At 38.4% G+C, this 17,210-nt stretch overlaps 1 protein-coding gene across 1 annotated transcript in view; it reads left to right on the forward strand.

The window, feature by feature from the left end:
* Nucleotides 1-5,621: 5,621 nt before the first annotated feature.
* Nucleotides 5,622-17,210, forward strand: part of LOC127455965 (partitioning defective 6 homolog alpha-like) — a 50,894-nt gene continuing 39,305 nt past the window's right edge. Inside the window, exons 1-2 of the mRNA XM_051724192.1 lie at nucleotides 5,622-6,414; nucleotides 14,735-14,957. Of these exons, the coding sequence (XP_051580152.1) occupies nucleotides 6,346-6,414; nucleotides 14,735-14,957 (292 nt within the window). The 5' untranslated portion in view covers nucleotides 5,622-6,345. The remainder of the gene's footprint in view (nucleotides 6,415-14,734; nucleotides 14,958-17,210) is intronic.

Here is a 17,210-nt window from a genome sequence, read left to right on the forward strand (position 1 = left end):
GTGGTGTTTGAGGAGAGTCCCCTGTTCACTGTGTAATACGCTTTGAGTGTAGCGTCTGAAAAGCACTATATATACACTACCGGTCAAAACTTTTGAAACACTTTACTGAAATGTTTCTCATGATCTTAAAAATCTTTTGATCTTAAGGCGTATGCTTAAATGTTTGAAATTCGTTGTAGACAAAATATAATTGTGCCACCATATTAATTTATTTCATTATAAAACTAAAATGTAATCATAAAAAATTAAAAAAACAATTTATGAAATTGATGACTTGCACCAAATAATAAAGAAAAGCAGCCAATAAGTGCCCAACATAGATGGGAACTCCTTCAATACTGTTTAAAAAGCATCCCAGGGTGATACCTCAAGAAGTTGGTTGAGAAAATGTCAAGAGTACAAGTCTGCAAATTCTAGGCAAAGGATGACTACTTTGAAGATGCTAAAATATAACACAGTTTTGATTTATTTTGGATTTTGTTTAGTCACAACATAATTCCCATAGTTCCATTTATGTTATTCCATAGTTTTGAAGACTTTACTATTGTTTTAAAATGTGAAATATATATATATATATATATATATATATATATATATATATATATATATATATATATATAAATGAGTAAGTGTTTCAAAACTTTTGACAAGTAGTGTAAGTGTAACATTCATTCATTCATTCGTTTACATGTAGACAGGATGAGAGAACCACAAGGAACTGGCACAAGACAGCACTGAAGCGTGCTGAAGAAAATTTATTTTGTGGCTGTACTTTTATATTTACTTTGTAATACTTTATTTTACGTTATATATTATTATACTTGTACACATTATATATTTTACTCCCGTCTACTGAGGTACTTAAGCTTGGGAATTAAAATTACTTGCATTTTAACCATATTTTCAGGTAAATCAGCGTCATTTTTTCAAATAAATTATGTACGTTTCCGTTGAAGCAAAGAATTGTGGGATGTGAGTGTTCAGAGTTTCCTACTTGAATTTCTGAAACGAGACAGCCTCTGTGAGTACGGTTGCCACCCGTCCCGTAAAATACGGGATCATCCCATATTTAAAGATACAATTATGCGTCCCATATTGTACATATTTAAGCTGGTCAGATGGCGTCACGAAGAAATCGTTCCAGATCGTCAATTTAACATTGATATTTGGGAAATTTGCCTGTGGTGGGTAAAGGACTGTCCGAAAAGTCCACACATTGTGCTAAAACGTGCTAATACTGTGAAGGGTGTGGAAAGGGACCATCTGAAAAGTCCACAAATGGTGGTAAAACTGTGGAGTTTTTTCTATATAAATGTTCAATAAGATCAAACAATGTATGAATACAATCATAAAGACAAGTACAGGTGAATAAAAAAATAAATAATAATAATAATAATAATAATTTTATATATATATATAAAATGTATAAACCATCCAAAACGTATACATAAATAATACAAAGAAAAAATTTAAATAAATATATTTTTAACATATAAATGTTGTTGTTTTTTTAATTCTTATTTATAATTCATGGGTCAGGAAAGTTTTCATATAAGCATATATGAAAGGATATACTATTTTTATTAATAATGCATTTTAACTAAACTGACCCCCCATTTAAGTGTCCCTTATTTTAAAACTTCAAAAGTGGCAACCCTATCTGTGAGGTATACGCCCGGCAAATGCGAACTCCAGAGCACACAGCCTTCAAAACGACACAGCCAGGGAGAAACAAGAAGTGTAACGAGGGAGACAGGTTTAAGCACTGAACTAATAACAAGGCAAACGAGGGGGTGGGGTTAAGAAACAAGACAGAGAACTGTGCTCTCCTGTCACACACAATGTCAGGATACTGATCCTGACACATAAATCCAGGTTCAATACATGTTAAGCTCAATCAACAGCACTTGTGGCATAATGTTGATTATCAAAAAACAAACAAACAAACAAAAAAATAATAATAATTAAACTCGTTCCTCGTTTATTTAAAAAAGAAGAAGCAAAAATCACTGTTACAGAAAGGTACTTACAATGGAAGTGAATGGGGCCAGTACATAAATATTAAAATATGCACTGTTTCAAAAGTATAGCCACAAGACATAAACATTATCTGTGTTAACATGATTTTAGTGTGATAAAATCGCTTACTAACCTTATCTATGTAAAGTCATATACAACATTACTACTTCGATGTCATGAAATCATAATGCCATTTAACACTGTAATCTGGTACACACTGTAACTCTGGTAATTCCCTGCTTTTATCACACTAAAATCATGTTAACTAATGTGAAATCATGTTTATACTATAAAAATTGTATTTACAACTTGTGGCTATACTTTGGAAAAAGTATGTATATTAACATGTATAGACTGGCCCCATTCACTTCTGTTGTAAATGCCTTACTGTAACCGCCATTTTTGCTTTTATTAAAGCAATGAGGGATGACTCGGAAGAGTTATTTTATTTGGCTATAAGCATTATGCCACAAATGCTTTTGATTGAGCTTAACTTGTTTTGAACCTGTAACATTCCTTAAGTTTATTTTCCTTGCCTTCCTGACAGAGACTCCGACAAATATTAGAAATTTAATTAGGCGAATAGTAAGAAGTTACATTTATACTGTTTTATCAGAATGTTGGGTCCCACTTTATATTATGTGTCTTTAACTACTAGTATGCACTAACATTAAAATACATACGATGCAATGTACTTGGTGTGTAACTACATACAGATGTGTATTCATTTTATTGCGTTTAATTACAGCATCAGACCCCACTACAGACTATTTATATTCATTTTTTTTATTCAAAATAGTAATTTCATCATGTTTGGATCTCCATCAATTGTGCTATGTGACATTCTGGAATCTACACGGTACAATAGGGATGTAAACACCTCAGGTGAACAATTCGATGTGTGGTTAGAGAACAGAGAAATAGTGATTCCAGACAGGAATGGTTGGTATGTTTGCCCATTATTTGATAACCATTTATTGTGAAAGGGTGTGTGAGATGTGTCCTGTTAAGAGCATGCCTTTTTCATTGTCATAATGTAAATTGTCTAAACAGACTGTTTAAAGGACCCAAAAGTGCATACATTTTACTCTTATGTTCTTGCAGTGAAGAGTTAGGTGTCTGCTTTTGAGAACAGGAAGGAAACTGACACATTTGCTGACAGATTGTATTGACAGAAACTGTCAATCAAAAATGTATTTGCATTATACAACTAAATATTAAACCGAGTGACATTTCTTGTAACGAAAAATAGCACAAACACTTTTTAAGCTAAATATTTTACAAAAAGAAGTTGTTAGGTTTCAGATGATAAAACAATAGATATATTGTTTAAAATGAAGACAAATAGTTTTTGTACCATTACAATACAAAAGATATTGTGATAAGCCACACTTCTGATTACTCTGAAGAGACACATTCATACTGTACATCCACTAAAAATGACCTTGGGACCAGTTGATTAGATTTAATAGAAAGAAAAAAAGAGTGAAATTAGTTCTGACAAAAGGTCTCACATGAATTGTTTGCAGATGTGACTTGGTTTGATATTTTGTTATTTAATGTAAATTTATACATTTTAAGTGCAGCCCAAGTGTCCAAATACTTTGTGAGGCCACTGTACATGCTTAGGTCATGATGACAACAATTCCTGATAATTCAAGTGCAGTTTCACCCCATTTCCTCCTGAATATATGAGGTCTCAGGAAGAATAGAGGTAGGAGTGTTACATATCTTATCAGCTTGTACTAATCAGACCCCTCTTGAATAGCTCACATTCTTAGACATCCATCATCTAAGCAGCTACAAACTGCATGACTCTCTCACAAGGAAAATGAGTTGCACAGCTCTAGGTGATGAACAGATATACAGCTATATAGACATACAGTGGAAAAACATTATGCTCTGAAGATGAGTGTCAAAGGATCCATATTCAGTTATAAAATGTGTGTTTATCATATGTTCTGTCAATGGGATTATCACACATTAAACACCAGGTTTACCACTTAGCTATGTGCATTTTGATGTGAAAGCTCCCTCCATCCTCCCCACCTCTGTCTTCTCATGATGTTACAAGAATCACCTTGAGTCATTTTAGAAAGGACGACTTCAATGAACTTTCTAAACTGTTCCTAAAGTTTCTGTTTCACAGGCAATAAGCTCTGAGCCACTGAACAGACTTTAAGCCTCAGCAGGTTCTTATCAAACAAATATCTGGTTTGGCAGGTTAAATACTTTGTGTATGAGCTCATTGATGAGCCAAAAGAGAGAACACGGTTACAGTAGATGTCAGACAGATATTTTAATATGTTTCTGGCCACTTAATTTCTCCAATAAAAATCATATGAAGGGGGGACCTGGGTAGCTCAGTGGTAAAGATGCTGATTACCACCCCTGAAGTTTGCAAGTTCGAATCCCAGGGCATGCTGAGTGACTCCAGCCAAATTGGCCCGGTTGCTAGAGAGGGTAGAGTCACATGGGGTAACCTCCTCGTGGTCGCTATAATGTGGTTCGCTCTTGGTGGGGTGCATGGTGAGTTGTGCATGGATGCCGTGGAGAATAGTGTGAAGTCTCCACATGCACTATGTCTCCATGGCAACATGCTCAACAAGCCACGTGATAAGATGCATGGGTTGACGGTCTCAGACACAGGGGCAACTGAGATTCGTCCTCTGCCACCCAGATTGAGTCACTACACCATCATGAGGATTTAGAGCGCATTGGGAATTGGGCATTCCAAATTGGGGAGAAAAAGGGGAGAAAAAAAATAATAAAATGTAGAAGTTTAAATATGTTGGTGGAGTGACTGAGAGGACAAATCAGATTGGATCAGTCAGGTGAAAAGACCAGCTTGAATTATCTGCTTGTTCAGGTTTGTGCTGGTTTGGTGCTGGTCTAGTTGGTGGACCAGCATAGACACTAAATAAATAAATAAATAAACAAATAAATAAATGCTGGTCAAACAAGTTTGGTCTTTCTGGTGAAGTTGGTTCACCAGGGAAGTCCTGCTGGTTAAGAAAGTTAAGAAGCCATGTGGGAACACCAGTATCCAAAAGACCTCTCCTTTTCAAGATACCTTACAGGTCAGCTGAGTCCCCAACATCTATTTGAAAAAATTTGTCATGTATTCAAACTTCATTCTCTGCTATATTCCAGGAAATTGTTGGGTTTGGACCAAATGCAGTGTAGATCAAAGTACCTGCTGTTGTGATGAACAACCAGTTAGAGTGCAGGATTATCATCACCCTCCACATTCCTGCATTCTTCTGCTATCCATCATCATCTGAGCTGGACAGAGGCCCATAGAGAGGATGTGCAGAACAAAACTGGACAGACAACAAGGGACACAGGAGAACGGCTTAATTAAGATCAGTGGACATCGTAAAATGTAAAATGTCAGGCACCAAAAATTAAGATAAAAATGGAAACTAATCATACGTCTAGCGAGCAAATGTCACATTTTTGGACTCAAATAGGTTTGTTTTAATAGTTTGTCTATGCTAGTCTTTTAGAACATGAGCACACTGAAATGTCGAAGTGCTTGGAAGAAATTTTCTAGACCTCCAAGTTCATGGTACTGATTATAGCAGGTCTGGTGTTAAATCATTCACTATGAGAATGAAAGGCAGATCAAAGAGACATATTTATAAAGAATATCCATGAGGTGTTAAATGCCATGATCATGCGTCCAGGAATCTTACAGGGCCAAGGTGGCAACCCAATTCGTAACTCTCTTCTAAAGTCATCTTGTACACACAATGTCACTGTTTGGAACGACCCTATAACATGGCTGCCATGAAGTGCACTGCAAAGGTATCGTTCATGCCATTTGGACCACACTGCTAAATAGGTTTACAGCTGGGTTTGGGAAGTGATGGTAAAGTTTCCACAGCAGCACCACAGCCTGTAAGTTTCCTGTGGAATGTTCCTGAGCTTTCTCTGTGTCACTTTCTCATTTGATCATGATATCATTCATCATTGTTGTTTATTAATATCTTTAAACATAATGAGTCACTATGAGTTTTTTTTCTACATCGCGACCTGTTCTAAGAGGTCAAATCAACATTCCGCTCACATGTGACATTACGCACGACCCCTGCCACGCCTTCAAGCGGCGGGTCTGTCAACATCATTGTTATTGACAGTCACTGGCCCCGCCCATCACCGTTAGAACAGCTTTTACAAATCATTCTGTGCCTGTGAGAAGCAGTACTTGCGTTGTCAGTCCACTCATGCTCCGTACACGATCAACTGACCCAGTGGTGACTGCTCACTCCTGTATATAGGGCTACTCTCGTGTGAAACTGGCCGTGGGAATACGCCACAAACATGTCACGGCATCATCACCAGAGGACGCCGCTGAAAAACGAAGAAAATGTCGTGGAGGTGAAGAGCAAAGTAAGTTAATCCTACAAATGTTCCATGGGGGGTGCATCCGTTTTTATTATTTTTTTCTTTCTATGTAAACACGCGCGAGACGGACGTCTTTGAACGTTGCGCTGCGTCTAGCTGTTGTTTTCAGCGTCTCGCGCTGGAGCGCCGCGTTTTTTAGACGTCGACTTTTAAAAGCGCGTCTCGAGACACCTGCGCTCTGTTATCTTCGTTGCGCTTTGACAGCGTGCATGTGTAAACACTGGTGTTTACGTGGCGCGTGCCCGTAACTCATCATGCTATTGGGGGATTTTCAGAGCGTCAGTGCTGGGGTTTGTGTACTAATCCATCCATAGAAAGAAACGCTGATGGTGCTGATGGCAGATTTGTATGTGTCGGCACAGACTCCGAGGCGTGAGACAAGCGCTTTATTGCGGCTGGCACTCAGTTTGGATCATTATATGACAGCAGGTTTCTGTGTGATGTGATATACGGTTCTGGTGCAGTGTGAAGGAAGGACCATACATACAAGATGTGCGCAATGAGGCTATTGGGCCCTGTTGATCAATTGTGTATGCTCCATACCAATAGCGTAGAAACGAATCCCGCAGTCCAGGAACAATCAGATCACACTGATCCATTTTAGAGATGTGGGCAACATGAGAAATGAGTTACTACTGTAAATATTTTTGTTATTGGAATTTTTTTTTTTTTTTTTTTTTTTTTTTTAACATGCCCCCTATATTACTACTATTATTAAATAAACAGACCACGTGTTTTGGTGTCTAATGTATTGGAATCGCTGTTGTCACTGTGCCCAATCAAGTTACTGGAAAGCATCAACCACAATCTTCCAAACAGAACAGGATATGTTTTATTATTCCTCCATTCTTGAGAAATGTCAAGCGAACAATGCATAGATGAGTGAAATAGGAGAGTAGAAAACAGGAACTGGCCTTTTAGTAAGATTCCTATGAAATTACAGACTACGGGAAGAGCAGAAATACGGCTGGATGTGGATAGTTTGTGTCTGTTTTTGTATTCTAGCCTGGACCGGGTAATTTAATCACTCCAGTCCTCCTGCATGAGGTTCTGGTTTTTATTACAGGCAGTGTGATGTGTTTGGTGACACTCTGCTCTTCCTGAGAGGAAATTGGAAGAAATTGTTCTTCTCTCTCACTCTCATGCTCCTGATGGGTTCCTGTCTCACTTTATCCATTGCTTAGTCATTGCAATGGCATTTTTAGAGAAAAAGTATTTTGAGGTTTGAGTATAAGTTAAACAAAATGATAGTGATGATATCCTTCTCAACAGGTCATGCTGTCATTAGCAAAATATCAAATCAAATTCCTTTATTCAAATCCATTAAATATGATAGGTATTATTTTTTTAATACAGAAAAAATAAATGATTGTCTGTATAGCTATGGTGACTGTGCTGAGCACACATAAGACCTAAATTGAATGGTTTTGTGACCTTAGCTTTATATAACTATACCTTTTCATGCCTGAAATGTGCAGTTGATGCAAAAAGTGTCCATGGACATTCTTTTACCAACGTCAAAATAAAAATAGTCGAGAGAGAATCTATAAGAGAAGGTATATATAAATGGCCATGTGGTGTGACAAATGATATTTTAAAAGTACATACAGCACGTTCCATGTAGTCTCTTTCAATTAAAATGGGGCAATAAATGCTGCATGCTAAATCATTATAAAAAGAATGAGCAAAATGGTGTTTAAAGTTACACTTAATAATTTTTACTAATTAAAAAAGGTTTACTCCTAATGAAATAAATAGTAAATTTGAAACTTGTGTATAAAATAATGATCACTCACATAAGATGAAGACTCCAGTCAATGCAGTAACCTTATAAAAGGTGGTTAAATTTACATGGAGAGGGTCCCCTCATGGGGGCTGCCATGTGTGTATGAATGAATGAACGTTATATTTATATAGCACTTTTCTGACACTACACTCAAAGCGATTTGCACAGTGATCAGGGGACTCTCCTCAACCACCACCAGTATGCAGCATCCACCTGGATGATGCGAGAGCAGCCATAGTGCGACAGTACGCTCACCACGCACCAGCTATTGGTGGAGAGGAGAGAGTAGAGTTATACAGCCAATTAATGGATGGGGATAATTACTTGTTTGTATTACAAGACCAGCTGAATACTACTCGCTTAATCTCAGTAACCGCCCTGTTATTGGATACTTTCACTTATGGATTAAATTATCCTTTACTCACCCGCATGCCATCACAAATGTGTGACTTTCTTTCTTCTGCAGAACACAAATTAAAATTTTTAGAAGAATATTTCAGCTCTGTAGGTCCACACAATGCTAGTGAATGGTGATCAGACCTTTAAAGCTCCAGAATCACATAAAGGCAGCATAAGACTTAAGTAGTTTTAATCTATATCTTCAGAAGTGATATGGTAAGTGTGGGTTAAAAAAAGATCAATATTTAAGTCCTTTTTTACTATAAATGTCCGTTTCACATAGGGCTGGGCGATATGGCCAAAAATATTATCACAATATTCTTTTTCATATCATTCGATATTGATATTTATCACTATATACATTCACATTTGCACATTGCACATTCTTTTGAATTTCCAAGTTGGCAGAAGAAAAAAAAAAAATCCTAAACAGTCAATAAGTCTATAAAAAATGTAAAAGTCTGAATGGACCATTTTTATATTTTCATTAAAGTGACTAGGCTACAAACTAGTAATTGTATTGTCTTGTCATCTATGCCAGAGATGATGACATCTGATTAATTTCACAAAATTAGAACAGAAATCTGTTTGTTTATTATTAAGGCTCATAACATACTGATTAATGGTGCTGTAAGCGATTTAAAAAAAAAAATTTTTTTATTTATTTTTCTTATTTTTTATTTTTTTTATTTTTTTTTTTTTCATGGAAAGGTATGCAAAAAATTTTCCTACTGAAATAAGTGCCCTGCGATATCTCACCAGTCTCTGTGACAGCTCTAGACTTTGTAAACAGCAAACAAAAATGTGTCTGTGGACAATAGCGCTTTCTGCCGGTCAATCATTTTGCGTGTTCTCATTGTATTGTAGTTAGAGTGAATTATTGAGGCTTATTGCAGTTTTATGCCACGTTGTTCACAACAGTAGTCAGTTGAGGGCACCATTTTACAACTGTTGTTTTTAACAACCGTTTCTGCTCTCAGTAAAGCTCATTTTGGTATCTTTGGAGTTCTGTGTTTTGGAAAGAGTGGGGTGTGGCTAATCCAACGGCTCAGTCTCGTGGAAGTAGAAAGGCTGAAATCGCTTGGACTTTTAATAAAGCTTAATTTAGAAGGAAAAACATTATGGTCTCAAGGTGCTCTGGAAACACGTTAACTTACGTGGCACATCGTGAATACTCACATGCAGGGAAAAGAGGCAACGCGTGTAGAGCAGTATAGGGCATAAATGAAGCGTGTTCGGTGCTAGAGAAAAATATTTACGAATACAGCGCAGAAAGATCAGATCTGGTGTACACAGCACTGTTGTTTTGTTGCGCTGCTCACTAGAGACAGTGAGAGGGTGCAACCGTTGTCATGTGTCTTGGTGACTGGTGTAGCCTAATTATTAGCAAAGCAGCTAACATTAGCAACTTAAAAAGTAATAATTACATCATGATGGCGCCGCGGATGGCCGCCTAGGTGTGGAGCGCTCCTATTGTTTTGTTGTTTTTGTTTGTTTGTCCTGTGTTTAGTAATCTTTTTACAGTCAGTTTTACCAGAGATGAACTGCTGAACATTCGACAGCTTATACCAGACAGTCTTTTCCCGTTTTTGAATATTCAGACATTTTGCTGGACATTTTAGTCGTAGGCGCAGCTTTGCTGTTCAAGAGACGCAGGCAAGGGAGACGAGCAGGCGCACTGGTCAAACTCCATCGGCGCGGCTTTCGAACAGCCCTGCCGAGCATTCATATTGCAAATCTCCGCTCACTTCCTAACAAAATGGACGAACTACATCTCCTCACCTGCACAAACAAGGACTTTTCAACCTCTGCTGCCTTGTGCTTCACAGAAACCTGGCTGAGTGAAGCCATTCCGGACAGTGCGTTACATCTGCCGGGCTTTCAGCTGTTCAGAGCGGATCACATCATGGAGTTAACGGGGAAACGAGAGGCAGTGGAACATGCTTTTACATCAGTGAAAGTTGGTGTACAGATGTAACAACGTTAAAGAGGATGTGCTGTCCTAATTTGGAAGCGCTCTTTATTAACTGTAAGCCATTCTACTCGCCACGGGAGTTTTCCTTGTTTATTCTGGTGAGTGTGAATATTGCACCAAATGCGCGTGTGAACACAGCACTGCAACAGCTGGCTGATCAGATCACAGACATGGAACAACAATACCCGGACTCAGTTATTATTATTCTTGGGGATTTTAACAAAGCAAACCTCACACGTGAACTGCCCAAATACAAACAGTACATTACATGCCCAACCATAGACAGAAATATTCTGGATCACTGCTACACAACAATAAAGGATGCATATCGCTCTGTCCCTAGAGCAGCTTTGGGACTCTCTGATCACTGTCTGGTTCATCTTCTTCCAACCTACAGGCAGAAATTAAAATCAACCAAGCCAGTAGTAAGGACTGTAAAGAGATGGACCAATGAAGCAGAACGGGAACTACAAGCCTGCTTCGATTGCACGGATTGGAGTGTTTTTGAGGCTGCAGCCACAGACCTGGACGAGCTCACAGATACTGTTACATCATATATCAGTTTCTGTGAGGATATGTGCATTCCTACTAGGACTTATTTCAAGTTCAACAACGACAAACCGTGGTTTACAGCAGAGCTCAGGCAGCATCGTCAGGCCAAAGAGGATGCTTACAGGGGTGGGGATAAAGTCTTGTACAGTCAGGCCAGGAACACACTGAACAAGGAAATCAGAGTGGCTAAAAGAAGATACTCTGAGAAGCTGAAAAACAAGTTTTCAGCTAATGACCCTGCATCAGTGTGGAGTGGCAAGAAACAACTCACAAATTACAGGAATCCTACCCCCAACCCTGTGGTGGACAAACAACTGGCTGATGACCTGAGTGTGTTCTTCTGCAGATTTGAAAGGCCCAATCTCACACCCCACACCCACTCTGACCTTCACTTTACACAAACACCAACATCAACACCTCCTGCAACCCCCCTCCTGCCTACTTAACCTGCACTTAAGATCTGTGAAGATTATGTGAGCCGGGTCTTTCGGAAACAAAAGACGAGAAAAGCTTCAGGCCCAGATGGCGTCTCACCAGCGTGTCTTCGATCCTGTGCTAACCAGCTGGCCCCCATCTTCACACAGATCTTCAATAGATCACTGGAGCAGTGTGAAGTCCCATGCTGCTTCAAATGCTCAATCATTATTCCTGTCCCAAAGAAACCAAAAATCACAGGATTTAATGACTCATGACTGGTCATGAAATCATTTGAGAGATTGGTGTTGGCCCACCTGAAGAACATCACTGGACCCTTTCTAGATCCCCTTCAATTTGCTTATCGAGCAAACAGGTCTGTGGATGATGCAGTCATCATGGGATTGCATCATGTCCTGCAACATCTGGAAAGACCAGGGACATATGCAAGGATCCTTTTTGTGGACTTCAGTTCGGCTTTCAACACCATAATCCTAGCTATACTCCAGAATAAATTACACGTACTCTCTGTTCCCATGTCTATCTGTCAGTGGATTACCAGCTTTCTGATGGACAGGCAGCAGCTTGTGAGACAGGGGAAACTCACTTCCAGCAGCTGTACAGTCAGCACTGGTGCCCCCCAGGGATGAGTGCTCTCCCCACTACTCTTCTACCACTACACCAATGACTGCATCGCCAAGGACCCCTCTGTCAAGCTCCTGAAGTTTGCATACGACACCACTATCATCGGCCTCATCCGAGATGACGATGAGCCTGCATACAGAAGGGAGGTTGAACAGCTGTCTGTCTGGTTCAGTCAAAACAACCTTGAGCTGAACACACTCAAAACGGTGGAGATGACTGTGGACTTTTGGAGGAACACCCCAACACTGACCACCCTCACCATTCTAAACAGCACTGTGGCAACTGTGGAGTCATTCAGGTTCTTGGGCACTACCATCTCACAGCACCTGAAGCAGGAGACACACATTGACGCCATTGTGAAAAAGGCCCAGCAGAGGTTGTACTTCCTTCGCCAGCTGAGGAAGTTCAACCTGCCACAGGCGCTGCTGATACAGTTCTACTCAGCAGTCATTGAGTCTGTCCTCTGCACTTCAATAACTGTCTGGTTTGGTTCAGCTACGAAATCAGACAACAGAAGACTACAAAGGACAGTTTGGACTGCTGAGAGGATTATTGGTTGCCCCCTGCCACCCCTTCAAGAACTGTACACTTCCAGAGTGAGGAAAAAGGCTGGAAAAATCACTCTGGACCCAACTCACCCTGCCCATTACCTTTTTGAACTGTTGCCTTCTGGCCGACGCTTCAGAGCTCTGAGCACCAGAACCGTCAGGCACAGGAACAGTTTTTTCCCTCAGGCTACCCATCTCATGAACAGTTAAATTGCCCCATTGGGCAATAACTATGTGCAATACACAGCTTAGTATTTGTTATATTTATCCAACACATCCAACCTCTTCTGCCATTTCATTCCAAAACATTTGCACTGTACATAACAGATTTGTATTTGCACTGTACATAACAGATAACAGATTTTTATTAGATTGCACTACGTATGTGTGTATGTATGTATGTGTGTGTCTGTGTGTGTATGTACGTATGTGTATAATTATTTGTATTTTTTGTATTATTATCTATGTCTTGCTGCTGTTTTTGTATTGTTTTTGTATTGTTGTGCACTGGAAGCACTTAATTTGTGTTCTGCAGAAGAAAGAAAGTCATACACATCTTAGATGGCATGAAAATGAGTAAACGATGAGAGAATTTTCATTTTTGGGTGAACTATTCCTTTAAAGGCTGACTGTGATTAGTGAATTTCCACATTTCTACATTGGCATCAGTAACTAAAAACTACTGCGTTTGTGTAAGTCCAAGATAAACAGTATAAACACTAAAATTACTGAGTGCACCTTATTTTTTGATGCACTATAGCATGTCACATCTCAGGACATGTCAACTTCCCAAAAGTATTTCATGCCAACTACTATTAAAATGTAATTTTGGAGCAAAGGGCAACATTTCAGCATATAAAGGTCAGTTGTGTCACATTTTATTCTTTGATATGTGTTGATGCATGTAATAGAGGTGATAGACAGTAAATGTTTAGTGGGTTGAACATTCTTTTGCAAATGCTGATATGCTCTATGCCACTACATAGAATGAAGGATTACCCACCCAGAGAAGTAAATTTTAAAATTAAATGTGACATTGTTCTCTAAAATGCCAAACCTATTGATTCAAGATTTTGTCAACACCATATATAAAAGAGAAATGTGAAAGTAAAGGGGAGCAAGAGATAGGGTTAGAAATGGGGGAAGGATTGAAACAGCATCATCCAACTTCTGAAACTTAAAGTCCCTGATTACCACAGTTTAAGGATTTCTGTACATTTCTGTATGGATTAATTAAACACAAAACTATAGGAATATGGCCCGAGAGAACACCCCTTGAGACCTACTAAATGTCAATATTCAAATGATCTGCAAAATGACATCTCTAGCTCTCTGTCTTTTTATTTTTCGGTGATGCTCTCATTTCAATTCATAAAGTATTCTTCAACATTAAATATAGGACAGATACAGGAGAAAGTCATTGGCCATGATGAAATTCCTCTTCATAAATTGAGCAATCTGACACAATTTTTCCAATATGTTCAGCTGTGACGAGAGCTCTTGAAATGAATTTACCATACACTTTGGGTGTGTGTGGTCTGTAGAAGCTCTGCTTTTTAATGCCACTGTTCTCATCTATCTCTTTATCTGTAGTACTTGATTAGATTGTCCCTCCCTTTGTTCCTCAATGTTTTTCTTTCACCCTAATGGCTTCCTCAGAACTGCAAGTGCACATCAAAAAGCTATTCAGCTGCAGAAGCCACTGAAATTGGTAGTGAGAACTGACACTGAATGTGTGTGTGTGGCTGTAAAGGTGAATGTGTGTATGCAGCTATTTTAGATTTTCCAAATTTCAAAGAGCGGATCAAACATAACATAATATTAAAAAAAAACAGTAAAGCCCTATCTTTTAAATGGATCAAATTTCAGGCATATCTTTCTTGGTCTGTGGTGAAGTCATAATAGAGCTAAGCTAAGTAATATGCATTAAGAGCCTGTTTTTCTGTTCGGTTATGTATGTGTAACATGATTGTGGTTGTGCTGCAGTTTGAGGCAGAGTACCGAAGGTTTGCCCTGAAGAGGAAAGGAGCTGGGGGCTTCCAGGAGTTCTACCAACTGTTGCAGACCATTCACAGGATCCCTGGAGTGGACGTGCTGCTGGGATATGCCGACATTCATGGAGATCTACTTCCAATCAACAATGATGACAACTTTCACAAAGCACTGTCCTCGGCCAATCCTCTGCTTCGAATTATTATTCAAAGGAGAGGTAAGGCGCTGTACTTTATACAAAGAAGTCAAATGGTTATTATTTTGAAAGTTGAAGTGTGTAATTTCTGTGCCACTTAGCAGCACCAAATGGAATCACAATGTGTTCTTTTGAGCGGACCATGACAGCATTGGCTCAACCAGTGGTGTGAGTTTGGGGCAGGACTACCTGTGTGATTGAGCAATGAAAGATGGGGGGAGTGTTTGAAACTTGTTTCGAAACATAAATTATTCTGGCAATTCTGGTTGTTGCTGCTAGTGACAGAAATTACACACTTAACAGTAGGGCTAGGTATTGGTAAAGATTTCCCGATTCATTTCGATTCTGATTTCGATTCAATATCCATTTATATGGGTATATTTCAGTTATAATGTCCCTTTTGCTTACATATGAAAGAAATTCTCACCCAGCAATGCTATAAATTATACAGGGGACCTCCTAACTAGGTATATGATGAAAATATAAATGTTACTGATATATTTTATTCGTTTTTCATCATTTTGGTCACTTTTTGGATTTTAAAAAATGAACAAATCCATGTATTCAATCAATAAATAAATATTATATTTCATATTTTATTTTTTGTTACATGTTTCTTGTTTAATTGCATATTTTTTTACTATTTACAAGTATTTACACTGATTTGTTGAACACGCGCTAAAACTGGTACCGTCTCTTTAAGAAAACCGGCATTTCTGTAAAAAGTGTTGTTAAATGAGCACATATAAATGAGAGAGGACTCGAATGGCTTTATCTTATCTGTGCCATGCATTGTTAGAATTACATTTTTATTTTTTGTGGTTTTTGATCAACAACTGACTTTAAAGAACAGAAAGGGTATTAAAAGAGACATTATTCAATGGATCTCGTCTTTGGACACACATTACACGCAACAACTTTTACTCTCAACACGCAGTGAATGGATCTCGCTGCTGAATACTCCACCACTATACTACACAATCACTGGTGAGTGAAATGTAAACATGCACCATCCAGTTGCCAACACATTTTAGTTGCGTAGTGCAAAATTTGTTTGCAAATGTGAGTGATTTCCTCTGATTGTAGTGGAGGGTTGCTCATAGAGTAAAAAAAACAATCTTGGTATTTAAGAATCGATATCGAGATCGTTCAAATGAAGATTGCGATGCCCCTACTTAATTTAACAGGGAACAGGAATTTATTATAGACAGATTATAGGTTCTTGGTGTACCTGAAGGGCTTTTAGGTTTAAATGAATTTAGTGTGCATATGGAAAAGAGATATGCATGCAGCACAGTTGATAAGTATGTGTAGGTGTTTGTGTTGAAATCATGCATCATTTTTTATGATCATATATCATTGTCCTTGTTGTGTTCCAGAGGGAATATAAAGTCATTACAGCAGTGTAATGTTGTGCATGATGATGAGAACAGTTATGGGCTATGATGAGATGTTATGATGTGTGGGTGTCAGCGTAAGGTGGTGCCAGTCGGGCCCATCTCGGTTTCATGGCTGAGTATTGGCTGAGGTGCTGTGTCTCTGATAGCAGTGCAGAGGAGTGAAGGAGCCCACACCTTCATCTCTCTCTCTCTCTCTCTCTCTCTCTCTCTCTCTGATTTTTCTGTCATTTCAACACCCTGCCTCCTTCATAATTTTTTATATTGTGTCACAAGCAAGGAGTTTAATCAAGGCTGAATCTGAACTGAAGCATTGAGGAAATGTTTCGTTAATGCTGTTAGGAATGTTTTACTTTTTATCAAATCTTCCTTATTTCATTGTTCTGTTTGTTTACGCCACCTTCTCTAATCCACTGTAAAAGGAACTCAATGGCATTGTTCTGAGATTTAAAGAACTGTTGTAATTTAAAAAGGGAACAGTTTTATTTAGCATTTATAAAGGGATTTAATCAGATTATCACGTCTAACATCACATGTTAGCTATATGAAATATTCTATTATTGTAACATATAGTCTCAGTTATCAGTTACAGCCAAGGGTCACGACCGTAACCACCATAGATGTTAATACCCCAATATTCATATTAGTGATCAATCAATATGGGTTTTTAATTTTTGCATTTGATCCCACCCATTCTTGAATATTTGATTATTCATATTGATATTGATGTTTATGGATAATATAGTTTATTGTACGCTTGAACCTTATCATTTAAGATTGTAGGGGGTAACAGCTGGGTCCCCAAATTGACTATTGAGGAATAAAAACTCAGACTCAGGTTTGCAATCAATTGAGAGAGAGTTTACTTATTGTTCTC

The sequence above is a fragment of the Myxocyprinus asiaticus genome, chromosome 18 (genome assembly GCF_019703515.2).
Source record: "Myxocyprinus asiaticus isolate MX2 ecotype Aquarium Trade chromosome 18, UBuf_Myxa_2, whole genome shotgun sequence".
Classification (NCBI taxonomy): Eukaryota; Metazoa; Chordata; class Actinopteri; order Cypriniformes; family Catostomidae; genus Myxocyprinus; species Myxocyprinus asiaticus.